Raw genomic sequence first — 13,337 nt, forward strand, 5'->3', positions numbered from 1 at the left:
ATTGCACACGTGTGCAACCTCCAAGAAAAAGTTCGAATGATGACACAAGGAGACAAAACTATTCGTGAATATTACAATGGGTTGTCCGAACTTTGGGAAGAACTTTCCCTTTTAGAACCAAAGTGGCATTGTGCCGAAGACATCGAGCTTCGTCAGAAACAACTCGATGCTGAACATTTTTACCAGTTTATCACTGGATTAAGGCCGGAATTTGAAACCACTAAATCGGCCCTACTTCACCGGGGAAAAATTCCTTCTATTGTTGAAACTATTGAAGAGTTAACAATGGAAGAAAATCGTCTCCGGAAAGGTTCTTTAAAAATTGAAGATGATTCCGTTTTAGCCGTGTCTAGACCAGGGAATCATGTTCGATCATATAGGCCTCCTCACTTTAACCGACAAAATGGTGACTATGATAAGAAGAAAGTTATTTGTCATCACTGTCATGAACCGGGACACTACAGGCCACAATGTCCCAAACTTAAGGAGCTGAGAGAAAAAAGAGCTGCAATTGCTGGATCGGAGCCTAAAGATCAGGATGCACCAGTTTCCCTGGCCCAACTAATGGAGATTCTTCAGCCTCTCATCAAAGGTGCCTCTTCCTCATCTGAAGCTTCAACCGGCGCAGCAGCCTCATCTTTTTCTGATTTAGGTAAAATTTCTTGGCTTCTTGACTCTGGTGCATCTTTTCATATGACCCCAAATAATCAAAGTCTATCCAAATGTGTTAAAAATAAAACAAGTGTGTCAAAGGTCTTTACTGCTGATGGGACTTCTCTTGAAATAGAAGGAATAGGAAATTTTGAAAAAATTTATAAAACAAAATTTTTTTTTATTCCAGAAATTAGACATGTTCCCAAATTAAATTTAAATCTTTTATCTGTATCTCAAATTTCTGATTATGGGTGTAATATTTCTTTTTCTTCTCATGGTTGTTGGGTACAGGATCGCCAGTCAGGCAAGCTGATTGGGGAAGGCCATAGAGAAGGAGGACTCTATTACATGGATTTTTTGGAAATGTCGAAGAAAGCTTTTTGTTATAATATTCAAAAAATAGAGTTGGAACTGTGGCATAAGAGACTTGGTCACCCACATATAGCCAAAATCCAACATTTTCCAAATCTAGGAAAATTTTGTAACTCTGAATCATTTGATTGTAAAGATTGTATTCTCGGCAAAATGAAAAGATTACCATTTCAGAACAGAACCTTTTTCTCTTCAAGACCACTTGAATTAATACACTCGGATGTTTGGGGTCCTGCACCAGTAATTTCTAAAGGAGGATTTGTTTACTATGTTATTTTTGTCGATGATTTCTCCCGACATACGTGGATGTACTTTCTCAAACATAAGTCTGAAGTATTTTCATACTTTCAAACTTTTCATAATATGGTTAAAAACAAATTTCAAAATGATATTACTATTTTTCGCACAGATTCAGGGGGAGAGTTTTTATCCACAGATTTTCAAAATTATCTTAAATTGCATGGCATCACACATCAAAGATCTTGTCCTTATACACCTCAACAAAATGGACTGGCAGAACGAAAACATCGCCATATTATAGAAACCACTAGAACTTTATTAATAGCAAATCAAGTCCCTAAAGACTTTTGGGCAGAAGCTACCTTAACTGCCACCTATCTCATTAATAGGATGCCATCTTCTTCGTTACAAAATATCACTCCCATTGAAAAACTAATGAACATTTCTCCAGACTACTCTAGATTAAGAATATTTGGGTGCAAATGTTTCATATTTACTGACAAAAATGATAAACTTTCCCCTCGTGCGATTCCCTGTGCCTTTTTAGGATATGCTGAAAACCAGAAAGGTTATAGATGTTTTGACTTCAAAAATAATAAACTATATGTGTCTAGAAATGTTTCCTTTCTTGAAAAGGAGAGCTTCTTTGATTTTAGAAAATTAAAAGACGTCACTGAGTACTTTTTTTTGCTAGATCTAACATCAACATCTGATGAATATGACCTTGATTGTAACTTTGATGATGATCAAAGAATTATTGATCTTAATGTTGAAAATGAAGAAGTTCATAGAGATACTAGTATTCAATATTCCAGGCAACAAGAGTCTAATACTCCATGTGCACTTGAGAAATATTCTAACATTCCAACTAGACAATCATCCCGAATCTCGAGGCCTCCAGAAAAGTTTGTATCATACGAGTCTTTCTCACCCACATATAGGGCAATTATTGCATTAATTCACTCATATGAAGAACCATCCACATATTTTCAAGCAAAAAATGATATCAAATGGATAGAAGCCATGAAAGCTGAATTAGATGCACTTGAAAAGGCTTCTACATGGAATATTCAAGATCTTCCTCCAGGGAAGAAAACTATAGGATGTCGATGGGTTTATAAAATTAAAACCAAGAGTGATGGTACTCTTGAAAGATATAAAGCCCGTTTAGTAGCCAAAGGTTATGCCCAAGAATATGGGATTGATTATGAAGAAACCTTTGCTCCGGTGGCTCGTATGACTACTGTCCGAACCTTAATTGCCTTAGCTTCTATCAAAAAATGGTTTATTTTTCAAATGGATGTCAAAAATGCTTTTTTAAATGGAAAGCTAGTTGAAGAAGTATATATGGAACCCCCTCCTGGTCTAAGTATTCCTAAGGGTAAAGTCCTTCGCTTAGAAAAAGCTCTTTATGGACTTAAACAAGCACCAAAAGCTTGGTATGATAGGTTTAGTCGTGTTATGATTGATATTGGTTTTCAATTCTGTTTAACTGACACTGCTTTGTTTATTAAGAATTCTGATGCAGGGATCATTGTGCTTCTTCTCTATGTGGATGATATGATCATCACCGGAAGCGATAAACAGGGAGTTAAAACAATCAAAACACTTCTTAAATCTCATTTTGAAATGACTGATTTGGGCTTGTTGAGATATTTTTTAGGCATTGAAGTTGCTTATTCTCCTAGAGGATATTTATTATCTCAGACTAAATTTGCTTTTGATATTGTTTTCAGGTCTGGTATTACTGATGATAAGAAAGTTGACACTCCAGAAGTTGTTAATGTTAAAATGAAGATTGATGATGGAGAACTTCTTGCAGACCCTACTCCTTACAGACAGCTTGTCGGGGCACTTTCCTATCTATCCATTACCAGACCAGATATAGCACATGCTGTTCATACAGCAAGTCAATTTCAACATGCTCCTACTTCTGTTCATATGGGAGCAGTCATGCGTATTATCAGATACATCAAGTCCTCTCTTTCACGAGGACTTTTCTTATCTTCCTCCTCTTCTCTTGATTTAATTGCATATACTGATGCTGATTGGGGAGGTGATCCCAATAACAGACACTCAACCACTGGCTTTTGTGTCTTTTTAGGGGAATCATTAATCTCGTGGAGGTGTAAAAAGCAGCAGAAGGTATCTCTCTCATCCACCGAAGCTGAATACAGAGCCATGGCAACCACGACCATGGAAGTAGTTTGGCTCCGACGACTGCTTGCTGACATGGGAGTTGAAGCAACAAAGGCTTCACAAATGTGTTGTGACAACAAAAGTGCGATCTACATTGCCAGTAACAGAACATTCCACGAACGCACCAAACACATCGAAATGGATTGTCACTACGTCAGAGAGGAATATCTACACGGGATAATTGATCTGCCATATGTCACTTCAGAATATCAGTTAGCAGACTTCTTTACAAAGCCTCTCGCTGCTCCCCGATTTCACTTTCTCTTAGACAAACTTTCGCTCATTGTACCGTAAGTTTGAGGGGGAGTGTTAAAATGTAAAACTGTACATATATGTATATATAATAATATTATATTATTATATATATATATAAATACATTTTTAATTTCTTTCTTTTCTGTATTTTTTTTCCTTTATTTTTATTTTTTTGTCTTTATGTCATCTAGTTCAGTTTGAACTAGAATGACTGTTGCTAGTCAAGTCCTGTCCAGACTTGACTAGCAATAGAGCTGTTGGACTGACAAATTTAACATTAAACTAGTTGTGTTTAACATTAGATGGATTCAACCTTATTAAAATGATTAAAATACTCTTGAAAGAAGATATTTTTTAAAATGCTTGATTACTTTTTTGGGCATTATAGGTCTTTTGAACTTTGAGGGAATTGAAAAGTCAAACACATTTTCCAAAAAAGTTACTTTATGAAGCTATCAAAGATACCTTTTTGACCTCAAAAAGTAACCTTGCATTTTAAAAAATGCCATTATTTTAAGGGCTCTAGTCATTTTAATAAGGTTGAATCCGTCTAATGTTAAATACAACTAGTTTGATGTTAGATTAACCCATATATATATATATATATATATATATATATATATATAGAGAGAGAGAGAGAGAGAGAGATAGAGAGAGAGAGAGAGAGAGAGAGAGAGAGTACTTTTTTGGTGAAATTTATGCATAACAAAGGTGTTTGTATGAGAGCAAGTTAAGCCGGTGATGGTTGACATGAAGTTTTAAATTTTGAAAATAAACTGTTCTGAAATGCATTAATATTTCAAAGCATATTTTTAAACCTTTAATTATATTACAAAATAGTTATAATTATTTTTATTTATATAAAACTTTATATTACGTATATATGATTTATTTATTTATACATCATTTTGTCTTTTTAAAGTTTTGAAGAATTTGTGTTCCGTTTGCAAGACACATGCATGCACATGTCTGTGTCTTTGTGCAATGGTTGCCTATTTGTTACTTAAATGCTGATTTTTTATTAGATATATCTAGATGTGAAATATTTTGACATGGACATTTCTACCATTGTATACAAGTTTTTTATTTATTTAGTATATTTATACTTTTCTTTTTACAAAGTAGTCATGAGGTCTGGTGTTTTTCACGTCTATGCTTGGATACAATTCTAACTAGATATTGAAATCTTAATAACAAAAATTGTGGAGCGTCTGTTGAGGTGGTTTTCTACTGTCATTGCCGTCATCAAGCCTTTTGCTATATATATTGTTTCCATGTCGTGACTAGAGTTGCATGGGTGTTAGAGGGTATCAGATTTTGATCAAATTCATGGGTCAGAGGTTGCTATGCTTGTATGCCTGTGAGTGCATGGAATCTGTCTTGCTTCTATGTTGCAACGGGTGTTAGAGAATGTGGGTCCAAGAAGAGGAACAAGAAAAGAGAGTAAAACATATTATAACATAAGAAAAATAGAAGATGGAAAAGAAGGCTGTTACATGGCATATGCATGGAGAGGAAGGCCCTAGTCCACTTTATTTCTTGCTTTTAGAGGATTTTTTTAAGTCTTATCTTCTTGCCTTCTGGAGATTATTGTCAGGGAAAATATTTCTCTTGATTTTTTCCAGTTTTGTACTGATTCTGGACATTATCTTAGCTAGACATTTGCATCAGAATTAAAAATCTTGGCTTATTTAATTTTGGCATTTGGACATGTTCTTTTTTTTTTTATATTTGACTTTTCCATTTTTGCTGTAAAATGCTTATTACATTTCCTTGTATGCTTGCCTTGCTGCAGATCAAGCAGTCTTTGAAACTGAAGCCAAAATTTCACCACTGATCCTTGAGAAGAAAAAGTTGTTTAATGACTTGTTGACAGCCAAGGGTACTACACATTTAATAACTTACCTCCTGAAATATTGGAATGTGCCTAAGCTTGCTTCTCTTGACTGGGAGCTTAGTCCTTGTCTGATTTATGTGGTGACATGCCAATTTTAAAATCTAATTATAATGGGACAGCCTTTCATTGGAGAATCTTCAATTTCAGGAAACATAAAGGTTTTTTGTCGCACGAGGCCGCAATTTGAAGATGAGGGCCCCTCCATAGCTGAGTTTCCTGATGACTACACTATTCGCATTAGTCTTGCTAATGATACTGTTGCAACTCCAAAAAGAAATTTTGAATTTGACAGGGTCTATGGTTCTCATGTTGGCCAAGGTTTGGGATGGCTTGTTTAGTGTGTTCCATGGTTATATTTGATTTTCTATGTGCATGCAGTGAAGGAAGTGGCTGTAAATATTTTCTTCATTGTTTAGGCTTAATGAGACTAAAACTATGGCATTCATAGGCAGCTAAAAGTTGTTTCTTTTTATGTAGGCGAGCTATTTCAAGATGTTCAGCCGTTTGTACGTTCAGCCTTTGATGGCTACAATGTTGCCGTATTTGCGTATGGGCAAGCACGCTCTGGGAAGACATACACAATGGTTTGTCTATAGGTCCCCTCAACCTGTATTTCACATTGCTCTATTTTGACCCAAAATAGTATTTTCTTTAACAATATGGAACTTTTCTTTTAGTTAATATTTATTATTTCCCTTGCAGATACAACTACTTATTGGTTATATTTATTTATCATTTTTTATATACTTTACAGATCATTGATTAATTAATGAAATGACTTCTTTTAGTTTATTATGCCTCCTTTACTATTATTGTGTATATTTTCCTTGTGTTTATTCATTACTTCATGTTGGTACTTCTTCTATTGTGCATCCCTCTTATGCGGTAATGTTGATGGGAAAGAGTGCCAATCACCCATCCTTATTGTTGGTTTCTTGAAAAGGTCTTTTTCGCGTATATCTTTTACTTTTCATTATAAATTTAATCGCTGTATGCAATTTAAGATGTCTGGGACTCTGGCCATTTAAAGCTCCACCTGATATTTAATCGGGGTAGGACAAAGCATCACTATTCACTTCCGAAAATAGGCCTGGTGGTTCCACACGTTATTTATTTTTTCAAATGAAGAAAATTTATTAAGCAAAAACATGGATGAAGAAATGACAAAGTCTCATAAGCATGACAATAAATCTGTACAAGATATCGTTGACTGATCATAATTTGCCAATCCATTCTAAATTTTCATGAATTCATTATCCTTGCTATATTCTTTACTTTTTGGTATACTTCATGGGAGTTTGGTACATGGATTATGACCTTCCTGTATGTTCTCCCAACAAAATATGGTTGGATCACTTCTATTGATTTTTTGGCAGGAGGGATCTAGTCATGAGCGTGGGCTGTACATGCGCAGTTTTGAGGAGCTGTTTGATTTATCCAATTCTGATTCAACTTCTATATCCAGATATAAATTTTATGTTACTATGTTTGAGCTTTACAATGAGCAGGTGATTTTGCTTACTGCCTTTTCCTTATGCTGTCATCTTCTTCTTAATGCCATAACAAGCATGTGCTTTTTACAGACTGACTTCATTTCTTGTTCACTTTCCGTGTATTGATCTAGTTTTTAAAAGTTTACTTTACCTAGGTTAGGGATTTGCTTCTCGCACCTGGCAATGACCAATCAAAAGTTCGCGTGGGGTCCCCAGATTCATTTGTGGAACTTGTACAGGAGAAGGCTGAAAATCCAGTTGATTTCTCTAGAATCTTAAGAGCAGGGATCCAAAATCGTGGCACAGACATGTCAAAATTCCGTGTCTCTCATCTGTATGTGCTAATTTAATCTTTTGATAGCCCTCTCTCTCTCTATATATATATATATATGTGTGTGTGTGTGTGTGTGTGTGTGTGTGTGTGTGTGTGTGTGCATGTATTATATATGTATATGTGTATATTTGTATGTATGTGTGTTTTCACGTGCAAGCACGTGTGCTATATCTAAACATTGGTTGTTTGTACTTTGCACTAATCTTCGTGACTTCCTTTTCTCTTGATGTTACCAAAGAAAGCTGTGATTTGTTTTATATATCAATTTCATCAAAATTAAATATTTAGTTGCTATGACTCACTGGGATACTTTCAGGGTGATTACAATTCATGTACATTCTAGCCTGTTGGTAATGGGGGAAAGCACATACAGCAAACTTTCTCTTGTGGACTTGGCTGGAAGTGATGGGGTACTTGATGAGGGTGCCACAGGGGAACGTGTAACAGATTTCATACATGTCATGAAATCTCTTTCTGCGTAAGTTCACTTGCATATTATATTAGGCTATCCATTCATTGAAAAAAATATGTTCATTATTGGTGTTTAACTTGGCTTATGAGGCATCACAATGAAATTTATTTGTTGGTATTTTTCTGAAGACCTCATGGTTACGTTTTTTTAGCATTTGTCAAAATGGAAGTTGTGGTTTGCAACTATGAAATTGTAGCTTATTTACTGAATGCACTTGATTCTTCTGTATACTCGTGAATTGAGTTCATGAGTCCATTTGCATATTGGTACATTGATAATGGATCTTGTCTAACAAAAATGTCTACTATTTGCTAAGCAAGGGCAAATGCGTAGACTTTTAACCATAGCTTAGTCATTTAGGAGTCATTATCAGATACCATGATTTACTGTTTGTAGATGTGCTTATGAAGAGATGGCTGGTAGAAAGCAATGTCAAATGAAGCCTAGTGATTGGGTAGTGAAAATTTTAATTCATGTTCCATTACATGGTGTTGGGGAGCCAAAGTGATTTGGCTTTTTCTTACAGCTTAAAAGTTATATGAATTGCAAAAAGCAATGTTTTGATTCAGAGTTGTAGGTTCATATGGGCAAATGTTGTATTGGGTTAGAGTTGTGATATTGGCTATTGAGCATTCCAACTGTTTCCATAACCCAACTCTATAATGAAGAGTTGCAATGTGTAGCCACTAGCCACCTAGTTTATCCAAATGCAACCTGCTGATGACAGATTTAAGGGAAGAGTAACAAAGGATGAAACTACAATGTAGAATTAAATGTGCTTTTGATGAACATTGTAGCCATATTAGGTACACAGTAAAGGTGCTTGGAGTGTATTAAGGCAATGTTCGGATGCATTGAGAAACATGGTGGTCAGGTGAGAGAGGTTTAAAATATATGAAGGATAATAAAATAAACTTTAATGAATGGAAAGGATCAAGAATGAAGGTAGAGTTTGAGAGATATGTAGCAAGAAGTTTCTATGGTTGTAAGACTAGCTATGAAGTAAATAAGAGGCTTTACAAGTTTACATGAAACTCCATTTAAAAAAGGCATATAAACATGCTTACAAAGATTAGAGTAGGGATATGGACCTTGACCATGATTGGTCAAAACAATTTTGGTGAATATTCATGAGATTGTGTTGTTGTTAAGATTACAAGGCCTTCAGTGCTTAGTGTTGTGCATTTTTAATACTAGTACTTTGGCTTTTAACACTACAACATGATGGGTTTGACGATGATGGCAATGTTGTATAGTCTTGTCCTGGTTGAAGCAGATGAGCTAATGGTGTTTTAGATGGTGAATCATCACCTTTTTAATTAAAAGGTTCTGCCTTCTTAAGAAGTAGTAAGATTTGGACTCTTGCCAGCCTTAAATCAACTTCTTAAAGTTGTTACTGATGTTTGGTTGAAAGAAAACAAGAAGAAATTTAGCAATGAAGACAAAAAGGAAGAATACGAAGAGGAAAGATGAAGAGAGAAACATGTATTTTTCCTTCATTTCCATCTCAAAGCATATATTGCAATTAATAAGATAATTGCTTGACAGGGATATCCCCGAGGATTGAGCAATATAACAATCATGCACAGTTCAGTGCAACATTATACAAAGTGTATATATTCGTTATGGCGTTCAATAACCATCCTTGAGTTGAGGGAAAAAAATTTATCATCCCAAACATGCAAGTGATTTCCTTGAGTTTTAATCTTTCCACAACTTTTATGAGAATGTAATTTGAAGATGATTGGGCATATAAAAAACCTTAAATATCTTGGCTTCAGCTTTCCTCTTATTAAATGGAAATCCATGTCAATATGTTTTATGATGCACATGATCTAGTGTTATTTGAGTAATCATGTTGTAATCACAGTAGACTTATTTAGGAGTCTTCACTTCTATCTTAAACTCCATAAACACTAGTTTGAGCTATAAGACCTCATGAATCCCTAGTGTCGTGGCTCTATGGTATGCTCTTAAAACTACAATTTGGTTTTTGCTTTTCCATGACACTAGGTTTCCCCTTACAAAGATGCGATAACCTTAGTTGGATTTTCTATTTTCCAAAGGGTTGGGTCAATTTGCATCTGCATACAGTGCAAATTCAAAATCCCATGGTTGGCATATAAAGTACCTTTTTTGGAATCCTAATTTAGGTATCTTAAGTTGTGATACTAAGTTACTAACATGTGGCCAAGTGTGGTGCACACAAACTGACTAACCACATAGCTATATTTGGCCTTGTGATGGTGAGGTAAATAAGCTTACCAACTAATCTCTAGTACCTTCCTACATCTTCACACGTCTTATCAACATACAAATCTAAATTTATGACTTTGTTTGGGAAATCTACTCTTTTACATCTGTTCATCCCAGTCTCTTATAATAAGTCTCACTCAGAGTTATCGGAAGCGCCTAGCTAAATGGGGAAGCGCGCTTCCCTGAAGCGCGAAACGTCGCGCTTCCGAAGCGTGGGGGGAAGCGTCCCCCTTTTTTGGGAAGCGTGCTTCCCTTTAATGGGGGACACATTTCCCTTTAATGGGGGACGCGCTTCCCTTTAATGGGAAGCGTGCTTCCCATCACGCTTCCCCCTCGCTTCCCCCACGTTTCCCCCTCGCTTCCCCTGTTTTTTTCAATTTTTTTGTATTTTTTATTTTTTATTTTTATTTTTTTCGCTTCCCCCTCGCTTCCGAGACGCTTCCTAGGTCGCTTACGAGACGCTTCCTAGGTCGCTTCCGAGACACTTCCCGAATCACTCCTAAGTGGTCCCACGCTTCCCCGCTTCCTAAAATTTTGAAAGTGCCTCGCTTCTCGCTCCCGCTTCCCGTATCGCTTCCTCAACTGGCAACCATGGTCTCACCTACCTTTGTAAAAAAAAAACTTTTCTTAACCTAACACTTTGATAACCATGAAATAGTGTGGTGGCCCTAGGTACTTTATATCAAAGACATTATGAATTTATGCTATTAGCTTTAATATCTCCTCTTCATTATCATCTATAAATCATCCTCATACAGTCCTCAATTTACACATGCTTTCCTTGATAAATCAATCCCTGGATAAAAAGTCATATATCTTCATTCAAGATTTCATGGAGGGAAGCAATCTTGGCATCTAGTTGACAAAGCAGCCATCCTCGATATGCTTCCAAACTTATGAAAATTTTCATGGAATTAAACTTAACTACTGGAGTAAATATTTCATGATAATCAATGCCATAAGCTTGGTTGTCTAAACCAAAATGCTTTAAGCTTGAGTGTCTAAACCCATCTACCCCCAACAAGCATCTTCCCAACAAGCAAGTTAGTGATCTCCCAAGTATTGTTATTCTTGAGTGCTTCTATTCACTTAACATGGCTTCCCTACATATTGGGTGTTTAAAGTGATTCTTCCACATTTTTAGGAATTGAATTGGACTCATAGTCATCTACAAAAGCTTTGAACGCCTTGGAGGTGTAAGAATAGTATACAAAATGACATAAGGGGAGAAATATGCACAATCTTTTACATTTTGTGAAATCAGTGGTAGGTAGTGCTGGGACCTGATTCTTGATAATCCTTGTTGGTGTTGGTAGTAAGAAAACCAAACATCTCCAAACTCTTTTCTCCTCTAGCATAGGTTTTTAATTCTTTAGGCTCCTTAAAACGAATTTCTTCTATAGTTTCATCACCAGTACTTGATAGGGTCAGTAGGGGAATATTTGAGGAGCATACATTTTATTGTTGCAGGATCTAACTTGTGGTGTGAAAGAATGTGACCATAACATGTGCACACAAATACTCTTAGGAACAACATGGAATGTTTTTGCCTTAGGGTCTAGGACAGTGAAAAGGGTTTTAGTACCAACCATGACAAAGCATTTTATTGATCAAGTATGCTGTAGTAAGGACATCCCTTGCCACAAAGGGGTTTGGTGCAGTGGGATGGGGCCTAGGCCACTAGGCAGGCAATATAGGTTCAAATCCCATGGGCGTCACCCCTTGCGCAAGGCTGCAAGCTGAAGCGTGGCAACTCCCTGGTGGCAAGTGGTAAGCCCACGGAGTTTTACGCTGCCAGGACAATGATCACAAGTACGGCAGGCAGAGCCAGTGCGGCTAGGTCTCTGATCCTGGTGACAGTTTCTCTGTGTAAATATAAAAAAAAAGAGGGGCATCCCTTCAATAGCATTCACATATGTTCTTACCTAAATTGTAATGCCCGAAAATTTTAACCCAAATTTATGTGATTTTTTTTATAACATCGGAAAGAATAACCAATATAGGGTTAAGTATTTCGGAATATTACATTTGAGAGAAAACTCAACACAGGTATTTCATTTCATTTTGATATGAACATTTAAATTACCATAAACCCAATGAATCAATGGAATAATAAATCAACAATCTCGATCCAATGCATCATCCCGCAACCGCTCATAAGTCTACTCGTTTACCTGAAAATGGTAAAAATTATAGGAATTAGACTACCACGTCTAAGTAGGACAACTTTAACTTTTAATGCAGGTATATGATGAATCTAGCATGTGATGTGGGTGTCAAAGGTGATTCTCGACATATGTCTAAACAAGTAAGCAGTTTATACCACAGAAACCAATATTCATATACATGAACATGTAAATAGTTGTCCAACAACTATAACTGAGCAGGTAAAGCATTGTGTGCAACATTAATAAGCAAGTGAATGTGTATTGCAACAGTCATAACAATAACCTGTACAACTCTTAGATAATTCTTCAACTACCTCATATCTACACATTTCATAATTTTATATCGTCACAAGATCAAAATATAAAGCATGTTAAAGAACATAAACATATCTCTCCAGTATTTTCACTCACTGTGATACCTAACTGCTCTAAAATTGTGTTTAAATTATCTTACCCCGCGGATACACGCGGGTACAAGTGACCATCTCAGAAGAGAACGTTCGGGAGTATATTATTCAAGAGTGTTTTATTAACTCGAACATTCTAACTGAGACTGAATCCCCAAGGGAGCGACCAATAGCCGAAAGAATCTCCCAAGGGCTCAACTCAAAACAGGATGCATCCCTAACTTTTGCAGAAGACATGAAACTACCACCTAGGACACATAGCTAGTCCTGGTCCCTAACTTTGAGGACGAGGACCCACGAGCCGCTTCACGCTCGAAACACAACACAAGTCCTCGAAGTTTTGTACCACTTATCCTCTCCATGGTAAGCCTAAAAAACTGGTTACATTGTTTAATTATTGTTCCGAAGTTCAGGGCATGTCCCCAACTTTCTTCTACTACCATAGCAGTAGATCCCAACCTTAGTCATTTTACTAAAGTGTATAAACCATCCATAACCTTTTTCTACATTGATTTCTTAATCCCACTCAGAGTGCTCCGGTGCTCTTAAACCAGTCAAGCACACAATAATTACAATTACGTTTTCATCAC

General features: G+C 36.2%; 1 protein-coding gene across 2 annotated transcripts in view; it reads left to right on the forward strand.

The window, feature by feature from the left end:
* Positions 1 to 13,337, forward strand: part of LOC149846863 (kinesin-like protein KIN-14A) — a 95,962-nt gene that overhangs the window by 15,017 nt on the left and 67,608 nt on the right. For both annotated transcript variants that reach the window (XM_089996621.1, XM_089996622.1), the window contains exons 3-8: positions 5,516 to 5,602; positions 5,765 to 5,935; positions 6,095 to 6,201; positions 6,994 to 7,125; positions 7,266 to 7,444; positions 7,761 to 7,922. In XM_089996621.1, the coding sequence (XP_089852747.1) occupies positions 5,516 to 5,602; positions 5,765 to 5,935; positions 6,095 to 6,201; positions 6,994 to 7,125; positions 7,266 to 7,444; positions 7,761 to 7,922 (838 nt within the window). The remainder of the gene's footprint in view (positions 1 to 5,515; positions 5,603 to 5,764; positions 5,936 to 6,094; positions 6,202 to 6,993; positions 7,126 to 7,265; positions 7,445 to 7,760; positions 7,923 to 13,337) is intronic.

The sequence above is a fragment of the Nuphar pumila genome, chromosome 2 (genome assembly GCF_984573655.1).
Source record: "Nuphar pumila chromosome 2, dmNupPumi1.hap1.1, whole genome shotgun sequence".
In the NCBI taxonomy this organism is placed as follows: Eukaryota; Viridiplantae; Streptophyta; class Magnoliopsida; order Nymphaeales; family Nymphaeaceae; genus Nuphar; species Nuphar pumila.